Source organism: Hyla sarda, chromosome 2 (genome assembly GCF_029499605.1).
Source record: "Hyla sarda isolate aHylSar1 chromosome 2, aHylSar1.hap1, whole genome shotgun sequence".
NCBI lineage: Eukaryota > Metazoa > Chordata > Amphibia > Anura > Hylidae > Hyla > Hyla sarda.
Genome location: NC_079190.1, coordinates 418486880 through 418511826, shown reverse-complemented (window position 1 = coordinate 418511826; position 24947 = coordinate 418486880). Strand labels below are relative to the sequence as shown.

The 24947-nt window shown below is 45.4% G+C and overlaps 1 protein-coding gene across 7 annotated transcripts in view; it reads right to left on the bottom strand.

The window, feature by feature from the left end:
- Positions 1-24947, bottom strand: part of TBL1X (transducin beta like 1 X-linked) — a 315199-nt gene that overhangs the window by 44466 nt on the left and 245786 nt on the right. For 6 of the 7 annotated variants that reach the window (XM_056558873.1, XM_056558870.1, XM_056558869.1 and 3 more), the window contains one exon: positions 3521-3666. In XM_056558873.1, coding sequence (XP_056414848.1) covers positions 3521-3666 — 146 coding nt within the window. Of the gene's footprint in view, positions 1-3520; positions 3667-18112; positions 18236-24947 lie in introns of all 7 variants that reach the window. The other variant, XM_056558876.1, reaches the window with a different exon arrangement.

Sequence of the window (24947 nt, the reverse complement as noted above, 5' to 3'; positions counted from 1 at the left end):
TATCTATCCCTTTACACTGCTTGTCTAATTTATACTCTTGCTCAAGATTTACTAAAGTTGTGCACTCCTTTGATAAATTTTGTGCAAATATAGAAACGTCCCCCCTCGCTCTACCATGCACTCCTTCTCTACCGCACACTTCACAGTGCTGTGGCATTTTCCTGCAGTACACTACTCACATAGCTAGAAGTCGGAGCAGCGGTGTGTGCCGGACAAAACTCTGCACAATAGTAACATCAGAAATCTTTATAAAGTACACAGAGGGGGGAGATTTTCAAAGAATTTTGCACCCAAAAAAAAAAGAAAATAATAATTTTGGCGCGAAAAGTATCGACCACATATTCAAAGAGCTTGTGCCACGGTTTACACTGTTCACATCAGTTTTGTAAAAGTGGGCGTGTCTACGTATATTGTCTGCTTTACATGATATTTTCAAAGGGGTAAGAGTCCAGTTTACATCAAAAATTTCACAGCAGCTTTTTGATAGTGTAGAAATTACAGAAATGGTTGTAGTTTTCTTGTTTTTGTTTTCTTCTCATTTTAGATACGTGAATGCGGAGGACTACTTCAGATTCGGCGGATTGAGATGATGAACAGCGTTTTTTTAAATGTCAATAAAAGGGTTAATGAGGGCTGTGGGGGAGTGTTTTATAAAATATATATATATATATATATATATATATATATATATATTTCAATGTGTTGTGTTATTTATGATTGAATTTTCAGGCTTAGTAGTGGAAGCCGTCTTGTAGACAGAATCCAGTACTAAGCCAGGGCTTTGCATTAGACCCAAAATAAGCTAGCACTAACCCCCAATTATTGCTCCCCAGTACCCACCGCCACAGGGGTGCCAGAAAGCCGGTACCAATGGTGCTCCTGGGCCAATTTGGTAACAGGCTGGTGTTATTTAGGCTGGGGAGGGCCAGTAACAATGGTCCTCGCCCACCTTGGTAACATCAGGCTGTTGCTGCTTGATTGGTATCTGATAATGAAAAAATTGGGGAACCACACACATTTTTTTTATTTATTTATTTCAAATAATAAAAAAAAAACACATAGGGTTCCCCCTATTTTCAATATCAGCCAGATACCAACCAACATAACGCCAGCCTGTTACCGCCTAGGTCCAGGAGCGCCATTTTTGACGGTCTGGGCCTGTTGGTACCGTCTCTTCCTGGCACCCTTGAGGCGGTGGGTACCGGGGTAATAATTAGAAGTTAGCATTAGCTGATTTTGGGGCTAACGCTAAGCCCTGACATAGTAATGGATTTTGGCTATAAGACGGCTTCCACTACTAAGCCTGAAAATGTAATTATAAAAACACACAACTGTGAGGGAGTGTTTAAAAAAAATATTTCCTCACCGCCCTCATTAACCATTTTATTGAAATAAAAAATAAAAAAACTTGTTATCGTCGCAGTCCACCGAATCAGACGTCCTCTGCATTCAGGTATCTGAAATGAGAAGAAAAGAAAAACAAGAAATATGGGCTAGTACATTTTTGCGCTCTCCCCTGGGGAGAGCGCACATAATGCAGAGTGTTCATAAACAGGGAGCCTCCAATTGTTGCTAAACTACAACTCCCATCATGGTTAAGCAACAGCTGGAGTCTCCATGTTTGGGAGCACACTGCCAGAAAGGCTCTGTTCCCATTGCAAAACGCATAATGAGAACAGAGTCAGGTCTGGACTGTGTAGCTCGATCTGTCCCTTTGCCCTTGGACTACTACTGCCATCATGGCACAGAGTCTGTCCCATGATGGGAGTAGTTGTAGTACCGCAGTGCTGAGGGATGGCACTTGCTCATCCCCCGGCTGTGGGACTTTTAGGACTACTACTCCCATCATGGACAGACCCCGTCCATGATAGGAGTTATAGTCCATGGGCTGAGGAGCAGATCGCACCAGGTCATTCTCGAGAGACCTGCTGCAATCGCATTTATTAACTGTAAAAGCCGGCAGCACATGCTGCTACACTGCGCTGCCCGCCGGCTCCTGTATACTGTATCACATTTCATAATCCCCACGAGGGAGATGGGAGCTCTGATTGGTGAATAGCTATTCAGCAATCAGAGCCCCATCTCCCGGCGGCGGGGATTATTAATTTTGAGAGATGTATACAGGAGCCGGCGGGCAGCACAGTTTAGCCGCATGTTTCGCCGGCTTTTACAGTTAATAAATGCGGATCACAGCGGTTCTCTGGAGAATGACCGGGTGCGATCTGCCCCTCAGCCCCTAGACTACAACTCCCATCATAGTTGTAGTACCGCAGCGCTGAGGGATGGCACTTGCACATCCCCCGGCTGCGGCACTTTTATGACTACCATTCCCATCATGGACAGACGATCCGCATTTATTAACTGTAAAAGCTGGCAGAACATGCGGCTACACTGCGCTACCCGCCGGCTCCAGGCTCTTTTATACATCTCTCATAATTCATAATCGCTGCCGCCTGGAGACAGGAGCTTTACCAATCAGAGCTCCCATCTCCCGGCAGCAGCGATTATGAATTATGAGAGATGTATACAGGAACCTGGAGCCGGCGGGCATCACAGTGTAGCCGCATGTGCCGCCGGCTTGTTTACTTAATAAATGCAGATTGCAGAGTGCAAGTGCCATCCCTCAACATTGCGGTACTACAATTACTCCCATCATGGGACAGACTGATCAGGGGCTGAGGTGCAATTTGCACCGGGTCATTCTCCATAAACCCGCTGCAATCTGCATTTATTAACTGCCGGCTCCAGTATACACCGCTCATAATTCATAATCCCCGCCGCCGGGAGACAGGAGCTCTGATTGGTGAATAGCTTTTGAACAATTAGAGCTCCCATCTCCCGGGCGGGGATTATGAAATGTGATACAGTATACAGGAGCCGGCGGGCAGCGCAGTGTAGTCGCATGTGCCACCGGCTTTTACAGTTAATAAATGCGGATCGCAGCGGGTCTCTGAAGAAGAACCCGGTGCGATCTGCACCTCAGCCCCTGGACTGCAACTCTCATTATGGGCGGGGGTCTGTCCATGATGGGAGTAGTAGTCCTAACTGTCCCAAAATAGTTAATATAATTCACAGATGCTTTAAAACACTTTGGTACGTGTCCTCCGAGGTGGTTTATATTTGCGCAAGAAAAGTGCATTTGCACATTATTTTTGCGTTTAAAAAAAAACACATGCAGTTAATAAATTTGATTCTACAGTAGAAAGTGCTCTATGGTAAACTTAACCGTAGACATGGCTATGAAGAATGATATCAGATTTTGCGGGGGGAAAAAAAAAGACGCAAAAAAAAAGCACTATATACAATGATAAATTCCACCCATTGTGCTCATTAATTACCGTTCTTCTGCTCTTGCCATTATTTCAATTTGGAAAAGATTTTTGCTATAATGAACAATTTCTCTTATGGGTCGTTTCCATATTATGTTCCAAAACAAAGTTTAGGGCCACTTCCAGCAAGCTAATGTACTTGTAATGTATCAGTGCTGTGTCATTTAGACACTTTAAAGGAAGGCACTTACTTCATTGATGCTGATCTCAGCTTCCACATACTGTAAACCTTTCTGCAGGATGGAGATGAGAGCTGCAGGTGGCACTAAAGTCCCATTGATGTTGGACTGACTGATGTGGCTTTCAATACCGAATGTAAATGCTGAGTGAGAGAAACCTGCAAACAAGAAGAGGCAGCCATGATATTCATCAACACAACACCCCAGCATTAAAAAATAACAACAACTCGCTAGAGAAACAGATTTATAACCGGCCACTTATTCTTCTCCATGGTTCGATACACCATAATATATTTTACAGTCTCATTAAGGAAAGGATTTCAGCAGCTAGTAAAATTCATACAATTTACGTGACATTTTCTTCTCTGAAAACACACTTGGTTTATTCATTATGGGGACTTTTATTAGCATTATGCATGATGGCAGTGATTATGTCTTTCTAATGACTGTGTCTGTGCAGGAAATAAGAACATAATTATCTGCAAAATGTAAGTGATTGAAATCCTGAGGAGAGATAGGACTAGGAACAAATTCATGATTAGCAAATCCAAATTAACAATATTTACGGTGACTCATGTGACCAGTAGAGAGGCGTCACTGTATCGAAGGAGAGCGGGTAATAGTGTTATATAAATGCCCCTGTTACGCCTAGCGCTCCGGGTCCCCGCTCCTCCCCGGAGCGCTCACGGCGTCTCTCTCCCCGCAGCGCCCCGGTCAGTCCCGCTGACCGGGAGCGCTGCACTGTCATGGCCGTCGGGGATGCGGTTCGCACAGCGGGACGCGCCCGCTCGCGAATCGCATCCCAGGTCACTTACCCGTCCCGGTCCCCTGCTGTCATCTGCTGGCGCGCGCGGCTCCGCTCTCTAGGGCGCGCGCGCGCCAGCTCTCTGCGACTTAAAGGGCCAGCGCACCAATGATTGGTGCCTGGCCCAATTAGCTTAATTGGCTCCCATCTGCTCCCTGCCTTTATCTGACCTCCTCCCATGCACTCCCTTGCCGGATCTTGTTGCCTTGTGCCAGTGAAAGCGTTTAGTGTGTCCAAAGCCTGTGTACCTGAACTTCTGCTACCCATCCTGACTACGAACCTTGCCGCCTGCCCCCGACCTTCTGCTACGTCTGACCTTGCTTCTGCCTACTCCCTTGTACCGCGCCTATCTTCAGCAGCCAGAGAGGTGAGCCGTTGCTAGTGGATACGACCTGGTCACTACCGCCGCAGCAAGACCATCCCGCTTTGCGGCGGGCTCTGGTGAAAACCAGTAGTGGCTTAGAACCGGTCCACTAGCACGGTCCACGCCAATCCCTCTCTGGCACAGAGGATCCACTACCTGCAAGCCGAATCGTGACTGTAGATCCGGCCATGGATCCCGCTGAGGTGCCGCTGCCAAGTCTCGCTGATCTTCCCACGGTGGTCGCTCAGCAATCGCAGCAGATTGCCCAACAAGGACAGCAGCTGTCGCAGTTGACCGCCATGTTACAGCAAATTCTGCCTCTGCTACAGCAGCAACCATCTCCTCCGCCAGCTCCTGCACCTCCTCCGCAGCGAGTGGCCGCTCCTAACCTCCGCTTGTCCCTGCCGGACAAATTTGATGGGGACTCCAGACTCTGCCGTGGATTTTTGTCTCAGTGTTCCCTGCATATGGAGATGTTGTCAGACTTGTTTCCTACAGAACGGTCTAAGGTGGCGTTCGTAGTAAGTCTTCTTTCAGGAAAGGCCTTGTCTTGGGCCACACCGCTCTGGGACCGCAATGATCCTGCCACAGCCACAGTCCAGTCCTTCTTTGCTGAAGTCCGAAGTGTCTTTGAGGAACCTGCCCGAGCCTCTTCTGCTGAGACTGCCTTGCTGAACCTGGTCCAGGGTAATTCTTCCGTTGGCGAGTACGCCATACAATTCCGTACTTTTGCTTCTGAACTATCCTGGAATAATGAGGCTCTCTGCGCGACCTTTAAAAAAGGCCTATCCAGTCGCATCAAGGATGTGCTGGCCGCACGAGAGATTCCTGCCAACCTCCAAGAACTCATCCATTTGGCTACCCGCATTGACATGCGTTTTTCTGAGCGACACCAAGAGCTCCGCCAGGAAAAAGACTTAGATCTCTGGGCACCTCTCCCACAGCATCCTTTGCAGTCTTCGCCTGGGCCTCCCGCCGAGGAGGCCATGCAAGTGGATCGGTCTCGCCTGACCCAGGAAGAGAGGAATCGCCGTAGAGAAGAAAATCTCTGTCTGTACTGTGCCAGTACTGAGCATTTCTTGGTGGATTGCCCTATCCGTCCTCCACGCCTGGGAAACGCACGCACGCACCCAGCTCACGTGGGTGTGGCATCTTTTGCTTCTAAGTCTTCTTCTCCACGTCTCACGGTGCCCGTGCGGATTTCCCCTACAGCCAACTCCTCCATCTCAGCCGTGGCCTGCTTGGACTCTGGTGCCTCCGGGAATTTTATGTTGGAGTCCTTTGTTAATAAATTCAGCATCCCGGTGACCCGTCTCGCCAAACCGCTCTACATTTCCGCGGTCAACGGAGCCAGATTGGACTGCACCGTGCGTTACCGCACAGAACCCCTCCTGATGTCTATCGGACCCCACCACGAAAGGATTGAGTTCTTCATCCTCCCCAGTTGTACCTCTGAGGTCCTCCTCGGTCTGCCATGGCTCCGGCTTCATTCCCCCACCCTTGATTGGACCACCGGGGAGATAAAGAACTGGGACTCTGCCTGCCATAGGAAGTGCCTCTCCCCCCCTCCCAGTCCCGTCAGGCAAACCTCTGTGCCTCCTCATGGCCCCCGTCCTGGTGTCACACTGCCCCGTGCCAGGCTTCGCCCTCTGCCCTCCCTCCCCATTCCCACTCCTGCTGTACTGCCTGCCGTTGAGGAAACCCTCCATTTTTTCCCGGTGTCCTCATCCCAGGGGAGGCAGTTGCCGGTCAAAGAAAAGGGGAGACCTAAGGGGGGGGGTACTGTTACGCCTAGCGCTCCGGGTCCCCGCTCCTCCCCGGAGCGCTCACGGCGTCTCTCTCCCCGCAGCGCCCCGGTCAGTCCCGCTGACCGGGAGCGCTGCACTGTCATGGCCGTCGGGGATGCGGTTCGCACAGCGGGACGCGCCCGCTCGCGAATCGCATCCCAGGTCACTTACCCGTCCCGGTCCCCTGCTGTCATCTGCTGGCGCGCGCGGCTCCGCTCTCTAGGGCGCGCGCGCGCCAGCTCTCTGCGACTTAAAGGGCCAGCGCACCAATGATTGGTGCCTGGCCCAATTAGCTTAATTGGCTCCCATCTGCTCCCTGCCTTTATCTGACCTCCTCCCATGCACTCCCTTGCCGGATCTTGTTGCCTTGTGCCAGTGAAAGCGTTTAGTGTGTCCAAAGCCTGTGTACCTGAACTTCTGCTACCCATCCTGACTACGAACCTTGCCGCCTGCCCCCGACCTTCTGCTACGTCTGACCTTGCTTCTGCCTACTCCCTTGTACCGCGCCTATCTTCAGCAGCCAGAGAGGTGAGCCGTTGCTAGTGGATACGACCTGGTCACTACCGCCGCAGCAAGACCATCCCGCTTTGCGGCGGGCTCTGGTGAAAACCAGTAGTGGCTTAGAACCGGTCCACTAGCACGGTCCACGCCAATCCCTCTCTGGCACAGAGGATCCACTACCTGCAAGCCGAATCGTGACAGCCCCTTTATGGCTACAGTGTTACTGTGTGGAAATATCACTGAAGTTTTAGGTATGAAATCTGCAGCTGCTTTGTTCTGAGGTCCCCATGACAACTGCAGCCTTGTCATAGGGTCTTTGCATGAACGCTGACAATGACAAACATAGGAGAAAGGTGGCCCCATAGCAAATATCAAAGTAGGCCTCCTATTAGGGCACCTGATTTTTTCCAAGGACAGAAATGTTTGGTATTCATTTCCCCTTGCTTTCCATGAACCAATGGACAATACCCCCCCCCCCCCCTCTGTTAATTTGCTGACAATGCAGATAACTAGAGAGAGGGGTTCAGCATGGTTTCTTACCAATGGAAAAATGAATGAGACCAGCCAGGATAGGTCCCATCTCTCCAATGGCACCATAGCAGCTGCATGGTTTGCCATTATGGTACTCCAGCAACAAATAACTGTGAATTGCAAATGCGGCAGCATGAGGAGAACATATAGTGGCTGAATGACACAGTGTGGAGGTGGCGGCAGCATGAGGAGGACATATAGTGGCTAACTGACACATCCTGGAGTTGGCGGAAGCATGAGGAGACCACATAGTGGCTGAATGACGCAGCCTGGAGTTGGCGGCAGTGTATAGTGGCTGAATGACAAAGCCTGGAGTTGGTGGTAGCATGAGGAGAACATATAGTGGCTGAATGACACAATAGGGAGGTAGTGACAGCATGAGGAGACCATATAGTGGCTGAATGACACAGCGTGGAGGTGGCAGCAGCATGAAGAGAACATATAGTGGCTGAATGACACAGCCTGGCGTCGGTGGCAACAGTAGGAGAACATAAAATGGCTGAATGACACAGCCTGGAGGTGGCGGAAGCATGAGGAAAACATATAGTGGCTGAATGACACAGCGAGGAGGTGGCGGCAGCATTAGGAGACCATATAGTGCCTGAATAACAGCGTGGAGGTGGCGGCAGCATGAGGAGACCTTATAGTGGCTGAATGACACAGACTGGAGATGGCGGAAGCATGAGGAGACCGTATAGTGGCTAAATGACACAGCCTGGAGTTGGCAGCAGCATGAGGAGACCACATAGTTGCTGAATGACACAGCCTGGAGTTGGCAGCAGCATGTAGTGGCTGAATGACACAGCCTAGAGTTTGCACCAGCATGAGGAGAACATATAGTGTCTGAATGACAGCCTGGAGGTAGCAGCAGCATGAGGAGAACATATGGTGGCAGTATGAGACAGCTTGGAGCTGGCATTAGCATGAGGAGAACATATGGTGGGAGACTGAGACAGCATAAAGGTGGCATTAGCACGAGGAGAACATATGGTGGCAGAATGAGACAGCCTGGAGGTGGCAGCAGCATCAGGAGTCCTGAAAGTGACCCGGTGACAGAGTAGTGCGGTGGGCGGCAATACCAGTACCAGGTGAGGCAGGTGGGTGAAAAAGGAGAACTTGGCATCAGATGTGTGGCATCAGGCGGCTGGCAGGGTCAGAATAGAAGCTGAGGCAGGTAGGCAGAAGAAAACGGTTCTTTTGTAAAAGTGTTAGTGAGCACAAGTAAGTATTGAGGATATGCTAACTTTTAATAATTTGCTTAGGATAAAATATATGGACCCAAAATATTTTTTAAATCAAACAAAAGGAAAGGTGTGCAAAAACACCATGTTCCACCTACACAACCAAGTGTTGATGTGATGCAATGACCTCTAAAAGGTGGAAGGGAACAACACATGGTCCAATGTAACCGGTGGGGGAAAAAGCTTCCCCTGTAAGGCCCTACTCACGCATTATTAATTCCCTTCTTGGCAAGTGTTACTCGCCCTAAAAAGGGCGGCCTAACACATGAACCTCTCCCTATTTCCACCTACAAATACTGCCATTTCCCAGGGTTTTTAGGTGGAAATAGGGATTGGTTCCTTTTTAAGACGAGTGACACTTTCCTCAAAAAGGTGGAAGAGAACAAAGTATTGTCCATTGTAGCAGGTGGGTTAAAACTTCCCATGTAAGGCCCTACTCTCGACCTATTAATTCCCTTCTTGGCAAGTGTTACTCACCCTAAAAAGGACAGCTCCACACAGGAAACTCTCTATGTGTTTGTAGGTGGAAATAGGGAGAGGTTCCTGTGTGGGGCCACCCTTTTTAGGGCGAGTAACACTTGTCAAGAAGGGATTTAATAATGTGAGAGTAGGGCCTTACAGGGGAAGTTTTTATTCCCACCGGTTACAATGGACCATAAATTGTTCCCTTCCACCTTTTAGAGGTCTTTACATCACATCAATACTTGGTGGTGTAGGTGGAACATTTGTGTTTTTTGAACACCTTTCCTTTTGTTTGATTTACAAAAATTTTTGGGTACATATATTTTATCCTAAGAATATTATTAAAAGTTAAGATTTATGTAATGCATATCCTCAATACTTACTTGTTGTCTGATGTGGAGGAATGTCTGTAACTGGGGAGCAGTGCCTTAAATATGTTTAGCACTATCCATATTTGTGAAGTGTTGGTGTGGCACCATGGTCAATCTACTTTGATGCATCAGGCATTGGTGGGAGGAAATCCTGGCTGACCCATGCCTGATTCTTCTTCACAAAGGTCAATCTCTCCACATTTTTTGTGGACAGACGAGTTCTTCTTGGGGTTACTATGGCCCCCGCCACACTAAACACCCACTCTGATGGCACTCTACTGGCCAAGCAGGACAGCTTTTCCATGGAAAACTCTGTTAGTTGCGTCCACAAATCAAGTTTGGCTACCCAGAAGTCCAGCGGATCTTCAAGGTGTGTTGGCATGGTCATGTCAAGGTATGCCACCACCTGCTGGTTCAAGTCCTGCTCCAGGTCTACCTGCTGCTGATGAGTTGCTTCACCATGTGGGTGAAGAAAGCTACTGATGGAGCTGGTACTGCTCCTGCCACCCCACCCCTCCCTAGCATCCATGGCAGGGGAAGGTGAGCGGAGAGAGCCTCCCGAGCCAGACCTGCGAGAGGATGGACGATGGTGCAGATAGGCATCGGCCAACTCACTACGTAGGATGTCTCTGTAGTAGGTTAGTTTGTCCTCCCTCTCAGATGGTCATTTTGTGCTGGTAGTGAGGGTCCAATAAGATGGAGAGCCAGAAGTCATCCCGCTGCCGAATGGTGACAATTCAGCAGTCACTATGCAAGCACGTGAGAATGCATCGTGCCATTTGTGCATGTGACTCGGAGGGACTCCCTGCCTCCATCTCCACTGCATACTGCTATGGTGTGTCTGGGTCCTCTGTCTTGCTTTCCTCATATCCCTTGCCTTTCTCCTCTAGCTGCTCCTGCTTCTCCTCTCCGGTCAGATGACTAGAAAAACCACCCATCTCACGAAACCTAAACTGTGCTCCACTGTGCCCCACCCCCTCCTCCTCCAGTCCAGCTCCCACAGGGCTCATGTGGCCGTGAGCTGTAGGCACCATGTCTCCAGTGCCCTCACCAGCCATTGTTTCCAACACGTGTTGTAGTAGATGAAGCAGTGGAATGACATTGTTCATCCCGTAATCCTGGCTACTGACTAATAATGTGGCTTCCTCAAAGGGCCTGAGCAAACGGTAGATGTCATGTATGAGCTGCCACTGGTTGACGTTGAAGTTACACAGGGGAGTCCCCCTATCCACTTGGATCATCAAGAAATCGGTGATGGCTTTTCTCTGTTCGTATAGTCAGTCCAACATATGGAGGGTGGAATTCCAATGTGTGGAAATTTTGCAAATCAGACTATGTTGGGGGATGTCGTTCTGACACTGCAGCTCAAGGAGGGTGTGCTTTGCGGTGTACGAGTGGCTGAAGTGAATGCAAAGTTTCCTTCCCATTGTTAGGATGTCTTGCAGATGGAGGGGGGAACACTTCGGGAACTACTTGACAACCAGATTGAACAAGTGTGCCATACAGGGCGTATGTCTCAGGCTTCCTTGTCCCAGTGCAGACAAGATGTTCTTCCCCTTGTCGATCACCATGGTTCCCATTTCCAGTTTTTGTGGAGTAAGCCATGATTCGATTTCTTGATGAATGACTTTTAGCAGTTCCTCCCCTGTGTGACTCTGCTTGCCAAGGCAAACCATGTGAAGAACAGCGTGACACCGCCGTGCCCTGCACACATGGTATGCTGGAGAGGCACTTAGACTTGTCCATGCAGTGGAGGCTGAGGACACAGTGGAGGATGAGGAGGCAACATCACACACTGTGGCAGGACCAACGGCCTGAGAGAGTAGAGGCGGAAGAGGCATGACCTGTCCAAGTTGCTGTTGTGGCTGTGCAGGAACCACATTCACCCAGTGGGCCGGAAAGGACATGTATTGTCCCTTACCGTAGTTACAGCTCCACACGTTGGCGCTGCCGTGCACTTTTGTACACACCGACAGGCTCAAGGATTGGCCCAACTTCTGTTCCACTAAATTCTGCAGGGCTGGTACTGCCTTATTCCCAAAAAAAAGACGGCTTGGGACTCTCCACCTCGGCTCGGCACAAGCCATCAGTTCTCTGAAAGGTGCAGAATCCACCACTTGAAAAGAGAGGGACTGCAGAACCAACAACTTGGACAGGAGCACATTTAGCTTCTGCGCCGTTGGATGCGTGGGCGCATATTGTTGTCTCTTGGACATGGCTTTGTCAATGGATTGCTGGCGAAATGACTGACTCGAAGTAGGAGGAGCAGGAGCATCTGGAGTGACAGAAGCTGTGTATGACACACAGCTCGATTCGGCTGAGGTGGTGGAGCTTTGGCTTGCTGAAACAGGGAGTGGCGGGCCACTGTGTGATGCAGCAGGCTGGACCACCATATCAGAGCCACGGTTCTCCCAGGCCACTTTATGGTGACGCTGCATATGTTGATGCAGGGGCGTGGTTAACATCCTCTTGATGAAAAACTGCCACACCGCCGAGTAGCTGATTTTCCTTCCAACAGTCTGCACTGATTGACTGCTACTGCTGCCGACTCCCGGAACCCCTGTTCCAGGTAGGCTGCCGAAAAGCAGGTGGTCTACCCAGGGAACGTTTGGCTCCAGACTTTCCACTTCTTCCACCATGCTTACTGCCAACCATGCTACCACCTTGCCGGCTCAGCTGCTGCCTCACAGGCAACCTTCAACCCTCTTCTCCTGATGATGATAAAGCCCCTTCTGCACCCTGCTCCCAAGTCTGATCGGCTTCATCATCATCATCGAGTTGTGTCTGCATGTCACTGATGTCCTCCTCAGGTTCCTCAACAGTGTCTGCTTCAGAACACACGCAACACCACCTCCCATGCTCTAAACACCACCTCCCACGCCACTCTCTTCATATCTACTTGCCAACCTAGTGGAGGAATCGACTACTTGGCTGGGCAGTAGCTGCTGACTGTCCTCTAGTAGATCGTTCTCACTAAATAATGGAGCTGAACTCACAGCATAAGATACTTCTGTGGGGGAGGGAACAGCATAGGACAGAGGCGGTGGGAGGACAGGGACTGCTCCCGGGCCATGTCAACTGAGGGTTGTGTCTGAGGAACTCACTGACTGTTAACTGGGGGCGTCAGATGTCACTTGTGATGGAGTGGATGACCGTGTTAACCAATCGATGACGACAGATGGGTTGCTGGTCGAGACATGACTGCTAGCTGATAACAGGAGCTCAGGCCTCTAGCTGCGACTCCTGCTGCCACTCGCCCCTAGTCTGCTGCAACCTCTGCCTGATGAATTTAGGCCTCTGCCACTCTTCTGTGCACGTCCTGGCACTTCTCTGCCTGACATACTTAGTGCGTATTTGAGGGGAGAACAATACGCTCCACTATGCTTAAAACAGTATTTGTCTACAACAACAGCAGTTGTGTACTTTTGGCTGGCCTTTCACAGCATCTAGGCCCTTAAGACTTTAACAGGAACAAAAGGGTACACCACTTAGATGTACGCACAGGTTACACTTAATAGAGGACATTATGCTTTTAGTGCTCTGCTCACCCTAACTGGCTGGCTACTATTAGCTTTTCAGTTGTTGTACACACCAGTGCTGCACTTTATCTCTCAATCTCACTCCTTTCCCTATCAGTGCTTCTAGTAGTTAATCACTGCTGAAAAAAAGCTTTTCTGTCCAACACACTGCTCTCTGTCCCTCTCTCTGCAACAGAATGCTGATGTGACTTGGAGGTGAATCGCTGCTGTAAAAATGCTTTTCTGTACAACACACCCTGCCGTCTGTCCCTCTCTTTGCAATAAGAGGCGGAAGTTGCTGAAAAAATGCTTTTATGTACAACAAACCCTGCTGTCTGTCCCTCTCTCTCTCTTTGCAATAAGAGACGGAAGTGACTCCCCACAAGATGGCTGCCGATTATATAGGGCTGTGACATGGTGGCTGGCTGCTGATAGGCTGCATGCTGCCTGTGATTAAGCGTCATCCCGCCTACCCGTATTCTCGATCTCCCAGGATTTCTTGCCCCATGTTCTTACATGTGGATCTGTCATTTTAGATGCCCTTGAGCTTGGACCGCACTAAATGGAGTTTAATGAAGTGATTCACGCGATCGAATCGTGGCGATGTTCGCATTCGTTGCGAATCAAATTTTTACTGAAACTCGTAACGAATTTGTATTTGTCAGATTCGATTCGCTCATCTCTAGCTGGCAGCTCACTGTTATTAGTTATTATTATTAATTATTTAAATTAAAAAAATGTTTTACACTGTTGACTAGCGTTAGACTGCCTTTTAGACTTCAACATTGTGACCGCCACTTCCTTCTACCTCTGCACTATTGCAGTGACTGTTCTCTAGTCACAGAGCATGCACAACCAACAGCATGAACAGCTCCAGCATACGAAATAGGGTCAGGAGGTGCAGGAAAAAAAAAAAAGAGAGAACACCACCTGACTTCCTATGTCTACTAGGTTGGTGATGTTGTTTTATGACAGTCAAATTATATAACCACCTTGATTTTAACAAAATAAACAATGAAATTATTATTATTATTATTATTATTATTATTATTATTATAGTGTATATGCATAAAAGAAGTCAGTCCCACAGTACATAATGGGTTGAGGTACAGCTATTAATCATGGGATATGTTATACAGAACATTTGGAAGGGGGTGCCCCCATGGTTGTTCTGTCCTTTGTTGAGGATATATTCATTTCCTCAAACAAAGCTGAGTGCAATCCCTTCTTCATCTTTGGATTTTAAAATAGCCTATTTGTGTGAGTCACTATTAAAAGTCCCAATTTTAACATGATATACTAAATTAATACCGACTCTGGGTCTCCGGAGAGAGACTAATCTGCTTCTAATAACATTTTTCGGAACCCTCCTTGCCATTGGAAGTAATTATATGTCTGATGGTTTTTTTTTATGAAACCGTTCTGCAACCAAAAACATGTTCTTATGTTTTGATTTGCATATTTCCTGTGCAGCGTATAATCTAAAACTACACTGAAAAGACCCTGCTGGGCGATTTGTGAGGATAACATACAAATTAGGATACATGGTAATTTACATTGCATTGTAGCTACAGTATGAGTAATTTCATTTCATATACATATTTATTAGAACGAAAAGCCCTGAAATTATAAGACGTGCTGTCAGGTATGTTTATCTTCTTGTTTTTAAGCAATTATTTTCTGAAACAAATTAGTAGTATAGTCTACAGGTACAGTAGGTCCCTCTATGCTGTCAAGTCTAGACAGTCAAGGGACTTGCTACAGGGAACAATGAGCCTGATTCTAGAGGGTGCCCAAAGACCCCTCTTTCACATAAAGATACCTCAGAATTATAAATAGCACATGGTGGGAGGTGGACCCTGTTCCAGATTTTGTATTTAGGCTTCAGAGCTACAAGCAATCCCTTTGTAAATATTGAAGACTTTCCTTAAATTAAAGTGAAATTCCAGGTTGAACCTTGACTAAGGCTAGGTTTCCACAAATTTTTTTTTCATTTTTTTTTTTTTTACAAATAACTCCCCAGAAAAACTGCCATAGATTTTCTATGCATTTTGGCGTTTTTTCAGGCATTTTTACCTTTGAGTGCAAATTGCATTTTGTCCCCTTTGGCATATTTTTCAAAAGTTGTTGGGTACCAAAAAAAAATAAAAATAATTTTTATACATTTTTAAACAGGGATCAATTAATATGGGCGGGCAGGGAACTAAAAATTTAGCCAGCAATAATAAAAATGTAGAATGGGGCTATTTAAATGTAAAAATAATATATTTTTTAGAATTAACTTTGTTAAACTTTTTATTAGTAATGTATTTTAATAATGTGTTTAATAAAGTGTGTGGGTGTTTTTAACTTCTTCTCTTTATTTTTTAAATTTTTTAGGTAGTACTACTACTCCCAGCATGGAACAGACTGTTCCATGATGGGAGTAGTGGTACCTGTACTAATAGACAGATCGCCCCAGGTGTCACTCCTGACACCCATTGTGATCCTCCTATATAATTCATAGAAGTGGGCGTCATGGACACTCTTCTCTGGTCCCCTGCACTGTATTCTGCAATGTGAAGTTATTCACATCACAGATTCATATTTTCCGCAGAGAGCTGTGATTAGCCAGATGGTTCCAGCCAATCACAACTCTCTGCGGGAAATATGAATTCATGTGTATATATATATATGGCAGTGCAGGGGAAAAGAGAAGAGCGGTCGGCATCTATACATTATACCGAGAAGAGCAGCCGGCATCTATACATTATACAGAGAAGCGCTGCTGGCATCTATACATTATACAAAGAAGAGCTGACAGTATCTATACATTATACAGAGAAGAGCGGCCGGCATCTATACATTATACAGAGAAGCGCTGCTGGCATCTATACATTATACAAAGAAGAGCTGACAGCATCTATACATTATACAGAGAAGAGCGGCCGGCATCTATACATTTTATATAGGACGATTGCAGCCGGTGTTTTAGAAGTGACACCCGCTGTGATCTGTCCTTAACTGCCGGTACCACTGCTCCCAACATGGAGCACACTCTGCTCCATGCTGAGAGCTGTAGTAACTTCATTAACAGACAGATCACGGCCAGAAAAAAAACTTTGTGGAAACCTAATCTTAAGGCTGATTTTATTAAAATGATATTCCCAACTTGCAAAGTTATCTATAATTCACAGGATAGGGGGATACCTAGCTGATTGGTGGGGGTCTTACTATTGGGACCTACAATGATTATGGGAGTAGTAGAAAACTGTTCCCCCAATAAATGGACCAGCCATGAATGTGCTCAGTGCTTCATTCACTCTTCATCAGGGCTTCCCCAACACTGACAATTTTTTTTCTCACTCTTTTTCGTCTCATCTCTGATTTGTTTCATGTGAGAAAAAAACAAAAACAAAATATGTCCCACAGCATACATATCACAGATACATTGGGGGAGATTTATCAAAAGTTGTCCAGAGAAAAAGTTGCTGAGTTGTCCATAGAAACCAATCAGATTGCTTCTTTCATTTTTCAAAAGGCCTCTGAAAAATGAAAGAAGCGATCTGATTGGTTTCTATGGGCAACTCAGCAACTTCTTCTCTGGACAGGTTTTAATAAATCTCCCCCATTGTGCCTGGAGCAGAATGAAAAACACTATGCGGGAGAATTATACAAACCAGTGCAAAGGAAAAGTTGCTCAGTTGCCCATAGCAACCAATCGGATCGCTTCTTTCATTTTGCAGAGGCCTTGTTAAAAATAAAATAAGAAATCTGATTGGTTGCTATGGGCAACTGGGAAACTTCCTATGCATAGGTTTTGATTAATCTTCCCCTATGGGTGTAATACAAATTGTAGGGATGTGCTGCTGGTTGTGCGATTCTTATAGGCAATGCTTCCTGGGGAAAAGTATGCAAATTAGCTTTCTTGCAGTAGTAAGAAAAACAGTCTTGTTAGTGCCATCTATAGGTAACTACCCTGTGAGTCAATGTCACACCCATTTAAGGGTGCATTCACACCACGTTTTTGCACTAAAGTTCCTGTATACGTTTTCAATGTGAAAACCGTATGGAACCATATTGAAAACCGTATGCCAAAAGATGCATCAAGTTGTGTCCATTTTGCATCCTGTACGGTTTTGTCAGTTTTTTTCCCGTACCCAAAACCGTAGCCTACCAAGAGAATGTTAGTATAAGACATCACAATAAATTTCCTCTATGTGGTTTATATGAAGTGTTGGGCTAAGGAGATGTGTCTACCTAGTTCTACCCAACAACTTCCACCCCCCTATCTCAGCTTGATTGATAGCACACACACAATGGGCCTTATTACATAGCTGGTTTAAATGAGTGGTGTAAATGAAAGCTGATCCTGTAGTTTGGCACTAGCTTAAAAAGCCCATTACTTGATTGCTTGTTCCTACTTTCCCTTCCATCATTTATCGGCTGCATATCATCTGTTACGTGAAGTGATGCGTGGCTGACAAGTGGGTCTTCTCTCCTAAGCGCTCTGGTTCCCACCCCAGACAAGCTCATGGAGTGATGACCCAGGAGTGATGACCCGCTCAGGACCCATCACTGCTGTTAAGAACACGCATGTCTCTGGAGGTGGGGACTGGAGAGCTTATGGAAGACGATGCGACTGGAAAGTTGAGTGGGTAGAGATGGGGCTCCATTCAGGAGATTGGGAGGGTCCTATCTTGTGGATAGGGGATACATTTTACAAAACCGTAGTACCCCTTTAACCTGCTTAAAAAAACATCGCTTGTCAGCCGCACATCACCTCATGCAACAGATGATATGCGACTGAGGAATAATGGCAGCGAAGGATGGCACAAACAAATACCCCTTTAAAATGTTGCCATCAGATGATGAAAAAGCACTTCCCTGTTCATTGGCTGAATACTTGCCCTATTTTTACACAGGGTGATCTGTGGCAAATAACCAGGTGATTTGGCAAATGACCACCCCATTTATTATGGTCTTAAGAGACCTGTCAATTAAGCTGAGCTAGGCATGCCACAGCAATTTAGAGTAAAACATACTTCACTGTAGCGAGGGCATGTGTCCTTATTTCATGCTATCCGTGGTTAGGGCAGCGTAGGATAATTCTTCTTTGCTGCCAGTTTCTATTTGTAGTAATACCATTGTTGTCTTGAAGGTTGAATCTATAGGGTGGGATGAAAGTCAGGATTTACTTAGAAATCTAAACAATTACGGACTACCCAAGCGGACTACACTTTGGGGTGGTCCAGAATACACAGCCAAACTGCTGTTTATAAAGTCAGTTCAGACTACAAAGCCAGGCTGTTAATATGGGAGGAGGTACAGAATACATGGCCAGACTGCTGTAAAGGCGTAGGTTCAAACTACATAACCAGACATAACCACACAGTACAGCCAAACTGCTATTATAAGGGGCAGTCCACACTACACTGTCTGATAATTTTTTTGGGGACAGTCCAGAACTCTGCATCATGAATCATGCAGAAGACAAAAACTGTAAGTACATTACACATTTGTTTCCATATTGTACATTTACACATATGGATAGAGAATGTCATCCTCTTAGGACTTTATTGACCAGACTGGAGAACTGATAACAAAGAATGTTCTGGTTAACTATGAGTGGCATCCTGGTAAAACCTATCCATGAGTATGCATCAGATAAAATTGTCCCCCTTTGTTAATACATATTTAAAATGTTATTGGGATTCAAGCTCTGAAGAATAACATCTTGTAGTCATATGAACAATTGTATTTTTTTGCGGAAAGGGCTACTACATGATGAAAGGATTTTGCACAATTGTTACAAAATAAAAATGGATTATCCTCTTGAGGACGAAGGGCATACGAGTACGGCCTTGTCCCGCCCCTCTTCTATGACGTGCACTCAGGAGCTGAGCGCAGGCCATAGCAGGGTGGTCCCGGCGGCTATTTGCCACCAGGACCCCTGGCTAATGTCAGACATCACCAATCACAGTGATGTCCAGCATTAACGCCTTAGATGCCTCGATCAAAGTTGATTGTAATGTCTAAAATGTTAAAAAACACTTCCCAACTGCTCAGTGGTGCTAATCGGGACCACCGTGGCAAAAATGTGGTGTCCCAATCAGCTGTGAACGCTGCAAGAGGGCCCTTACCTGCCTCTTCACCGTCTGATCGATGTTCTGATTCTACAGCCAGCCATGGCAGGCTGAAGCAGCAGAGCACCGATAACACTGATCAATCCTATGCTATGGCATAGCATTGAACAGTGTATGCAATCTGAAGATTGCATGTAATAGTCCCCTATGAGGACTATAAAATATTTAAAAAAAGTTTATTTAACCCCTTCCCTAATAAAAGTTTGAATCACCCTCCTTAAAAATTTTATTTTAATTTAACTGCACGGTCAATGGGGTATATGTAAAAAAATACGTCCAAAATTGTATAAAAAAGTGATCAGAAATGGAACCGATAAAAACTAAAGATCATGGAGCAAAAAAATGAGCCCTCACACATCCCCAAATATGGAAAAATAAAAAATTTATAGGGGTCGGAAGAGGACATTTTTAAACATGCTAACTTCTGTACAAAAAGTTATAATTTTTTAAAGTGAGTAAAACAGAATCAAACCTATATACATTGGGTATAATTTTAATAGAATGGACCTACAGAATAAATATAAGGTGTCACTTTTACCGAAAATTGCACTGCATGGAATTGAAAGTCCCCAAGTTACAAAATGGCTTTTTTTTTTGCCCCACAAATAATTTTCTTTTGGTTTCACCGTAGATTTTGTGGTGAAATGACTGATGTCATTACAAAGTAAAAATCGTGGCGCAAAAAAAAAAAAAAAAAGACCTCATATGGGTCTTTAGGTGGAAAATTGAAAGTGCTATGATTTTTAGATGGGTAGGAGGAAAAAACAAAAAATCCCACTCTGCAAAAATGCCTAAACTTTATCCAATGTCCTAGCATCATGCTACATGTTGCTATGGACAACATCATGAAATAATATACATGCCTGGATAGACTCTAATATACCTTTAGCCAAAAAACACTAAAGTATAAATAAAATAAATAAGCATTTTTAAACCAATTAAAAAAACTGTAAAAGAATGTATAGGAAATATGTTTCCAGACAAAACCAAAACAAGTCAGCACTTTAAAAAAAAATACAATGTACTAAGCACAATCGCAATATACAGTACTAAGATATGTGCAGCTTACCATTACATAAATAACGTAATCAAGATTGTCGTATGCTATCCTCATTTGCCGACATAAAAAAGGTGAAGGGGAAAATAAAGAAGAGGAGGCCTAGTGCTAGTGCACAAATAATATCTATTGCATACCCCAATGTCGCACAGTATTGCAAATGCATGCACATTAAGTAAAAAGTCCTATAATTCATAGGGAATTGTGTTTCCCCATTATAGATGCTGAACGCACGTTTTTGTATGTCTACCTCACAAAAATAGAGTAAAACAGTATACGCAATGTCACCTGATGACAGAGAGGGAAATACAAATAGTTTCCCATCTCATGTAGTAATATACAGAGCACACAGAATGCCAATGTACCCTGGGCCTCTTGCCAAAAAAGGCCACAAGTGTCCTCGGAGTATGTAGGCAGCAGATGACCACATAGGAGACTCAATGTGCTTCTGTATTATATTGATAATGGTAATATTTGTTAAACATATCGCTTATTAAACCAGTCTTCAATGTCCAGAAAATACAGTCAGATCAAATAGAATTATCCTCACTCTCTGGACACAAGATTGAGCCTTCAAATGTTTCACGTAAAGCTTCTCTCTCCACAACTGTCGTAGATGGAATTTTTATCATAACTTAATGAGATAATTATTCTTTGTCACCAAAAGGTACAAAAGTGCATCTAAGCAGCATTGCCATTATAACAAGTGCCATTATTTCTAACTTCATTAGCTCTTCTATTTCTCATCTCAAATGTCACTATCCCAATATCTCACCATGGCACCATCACAGGTCCTTACTGTTGATGACATAATATGAAATCTAACTCTAATTTCTTTTCTTGGCGGTGACATGTGAAAAAAAAGTTCATCTTGACATTTTGGTGAGATTTCATCTGACTCTAATGCCGTATTTTCCAACTATAAAACTATCTATTTTTAAAGCACAAATTCAAGTTGCTGTAAGAAACAGCTGTCCCTTCCTTTCTATAAATCCATAACTGCTTAATGACTTTCTGATGAGGAAATTAGGCTTGTACAGTATAAGCCATTAAATCTTCTGTATTATCCACACTATGAATTAGAAAATCTGTCAATGAAATGAGACGGCTTTGTCGGCTTATGTAACTGTGCTAACTACACGGCTAGTTCATCATTGCTTCACAATGGCTAAGAGGGTCATTGTACATCTTACGTAATAATAAATTGATTGTAACCAAGCAGCAAAAAAAAAAAAAAAAAAAGCAATAGCATTTTCTATGCACTAATTTAACAAATTGGAACACAGTCTGAATACTTCCTGATGCTCCAACGCGTCCCCGGTGATTTGGCATTACATAGTACAGAACAGATTGCTCAAAAGGGGAAATAAACTCAATTGCTTTAGGATCTTCTGTGTAACTTCTTAATTCTCCATGATATGTTATTACAAGTTAAAGGAGTAGTCCAGTGTAGGAAATATTATCTATCCCCTATCCACAGCATAGGGGATGTGTCTGATCGTGGGGGGGTCTGATCTCCTGTCCGGCGCATGGCTTTCCCCATGTACAGAGCTGTGTCGACCACCGCACAAAGTGGTGGTTAACAGGCGTCTTCCATGCATCTCTATGGAAGAGAGAGATACAAAGATACACGAGTACAGCATTTTGGCTCTCCCATAGAGATGCTTGGAGGGCACATGTTGACTTCTGCTCCATGCACGGGAAGAGCTGAAGTGCCAGGCAGGAGATTGTGGGGGGTCCTTGCAGTCATAACCCCCTTTGATCTCCTGCTCGGCACCCCAGCTCCCTCCATGCATCTATATAGGAGAGCCAAAGATACACGAGTACAGCACTCTTGCTCTCCCATAGAAATGCATGGAGGTTGTGTGGCAACCCCTGCTCTGTGTGGAGCACTGGGCAGGAGATTGCAGGGGATTCCAGTGATCGGACTCCCTGCGATCAGACACTTATCCCCTATCCTTTGAATAGGGGATACATTTTCCTAAACTGGAGTACTTATTTAAGGCAGTGTTTCCCTAATTGGGTTCATCCAGCTGGTGCAACTCCCAGAATCCCCAGACTGCATTAGACATGCAGAGATGGCACAGGCTCAGGAGCACATGAGTAGGACATGGTAAAAGAGTACCTCACATGTTAAATTTTATAACCCTGCCAGTTCACTGCCCCCATCATGATAAACCACCTCCTGCCTTTTTTTTTTTTTTTTTGCTTTCTACCTTGATATTGCTCTGTATTTTCTGCTCAGTCTCAGTCAGATTCACAGACTGGGAAGGGGCCTTATCCAGCAGGTGTGACATCATCTAAAGCCATACAGGGAAGAACTTCCTCCCTCACTCTGCTACACACAGCCCAGAGCAGTTCAGTGTGGGAGATGAACTATGATTGGCTAAGGCTGCACCCCCCCCCCCCCTTCAGCACTCCAGACTGCATTTCCTGATTTTGAACTTCTGCCAGGCCTGCAGGAGTCCAAAGTCTGTGCAAAAGATAGGGAGAAATGTGCTCTGGACAACTGGGGAGACACCTAGTAGCTGCTTTTTTAAACACAAATAAAACATAAAAAACACCATTTTTTTTAACACAGTACATTAGAAAGAATTTTTATTTACTATAAGGAGTGCAATAGCAAAAATTAGTTTTAATGAGAGTGCCCATTTAAGCTTCTACATATAGTCTCATTCACTGACTGGAAACTAGGATTTTTAGAAAACAGCATGTGCAAAGGAATAGTAGCATAGTTGCCCATGGCAACCAGTCAGATTGCTTCTTTAATCATAAAATGATGAACACTAGGAATCTGATTAATTGTTATTGGCAACTGCTTGTTTGTTTGCACAATTTTTATAAATCTTCCCAAAAGTATATTCAAAAGTTGCATAACAAGGTGTGTATTTTGATTGGTTGGGGTAGCATAAACTGTGGCAACTACAGGACGGAAACAAACTCCCTGGGCAGAACATGCCAGTGCCAGGAACGATTCGAAATGTGCCATCTCCATAGACTGCAATGCATTTCTAAGCTGATTCCACAGAAAGAATTGGCAGATCTATTCTTTCTGTGGAGGCCAGGATCACAATTTCTGCAGCCGATGTTTCCGCCTTGAAAATTTTGTTGTGTACGCAAATTTCTGTCATGAAAACAACAGGACTCTGCGGTAACAGAATTTCCAAGCGGAACTTTTCTGTTGGATTCCACTTAGAAATTCCACTGTGTGAACACAGCCTAAATGTTGCTTTACATATTTAAGTATTTTGGTGCTTTGTACTATTCTTAAAGGGGTACTCCGCCCCTGGCATCTTATCCCCTATCCAAAGGATAGGGGATAAGATGTTAGATCACCGCGGTTCCGCTGCTGGGGACCCCGGGGATCGCCGCTGCGGCACCCCGCCATCATTACTGCACAGAGCGAGTTCGCTCTGTGCGTAATGACGGGCGATACAGGGGCCAGAGCAGCGTGACGTCATGGCTCCGCCCCTCATGACATCACGGCCCGTCCCCTTAATGCAAGTCTATGGCAGGGGGCGTGACAACCGCCACGTCCCCTCCCATAGACTTGTATTGACGTCATGAGGGGTGGAGCCGTGGCTTAACGATGCTCCGGCCCCTGTATTGCCCGTCATTACGTGCAGAGCGATCCCCAGCAGCTGGACCCCGGTGATCTGACATCTTATCCCTTATCCTTTGGATAGGGGATAAGATGTCTAGGGGCGGAGTACCCCTTTAAATGATATTGGAGTGGTTATTGCATAAAGTAATGCCTCTCTACCTTTCTCTTGAATGTTGGTGTAGGTAGTAGTTTTTTGTAGATCGTTTTGGTTGGTGTAAATTTGGTGCAATTGCACCAAATTTACCATACTTGTGCAAGGCACATGATCAATTTTGTGCAAGGTTCTAAATCTCCTCACAGTTCTATTTGTACACCTGAGCTGCACCTCCCAGGAAAAGTGGAAACAGGGATTATGTTCTATTGCTTTGAGGCCAGGATTCCATTGAGGTTTTTTGTCCACAAGCAAAAACGCCATCAAAATTGCCACAGCTTTTTCCTCCGTTTTGTCAGTTTTTCTTGTGTTTTTTCTTGCGTTTTTGCTGGTGTGTCATTTTTGTACCCTGTGGCAATTTTTTTACTGCCTTCAGGGTATCACTCTATGGGTCAGATGAAGAGCACCTGGTCCACAGAGTGTAAGGAGATAAGGAGTGATGTATAGCATATACAGGGTGCAGAGCATCACTACTTACCTCCGCCGGCTGTATAGTATACAGGGGTTCATAGTGTACCCAAGTACATGTAGGAGCTCAGCAAGGAAAGAGTAAATCCACACTGCAGCTGAGCAGTTCTGGGATAAGTCTTTGTGCGCTATCCTGTATATACAGCTGTCTATAGATGACTGTATATACAGGATACAGTAGGCAGATGTCAACAATTGGAGGCTCCCTGTTTAGGAACACCCCAGGGGGAGAGCCTTTTTTTTTTTTCTTCTCATTTTAGATACGTGAATGTGGAGGACTACGTCAGATTTGGTGGATTGCGACGATAAACAGCTTTTTTTTAAATGTCAATAAAAGGGTTAACTAGGGCTGTGGGGGAGTGTTTTTTTTTATAATAATTTTTTTTCAATGTGCTGTATTTTTTATAATTGGATTTTCAGGCTTAGCAGTGGAATCCATTACTAAGCCTGGCTT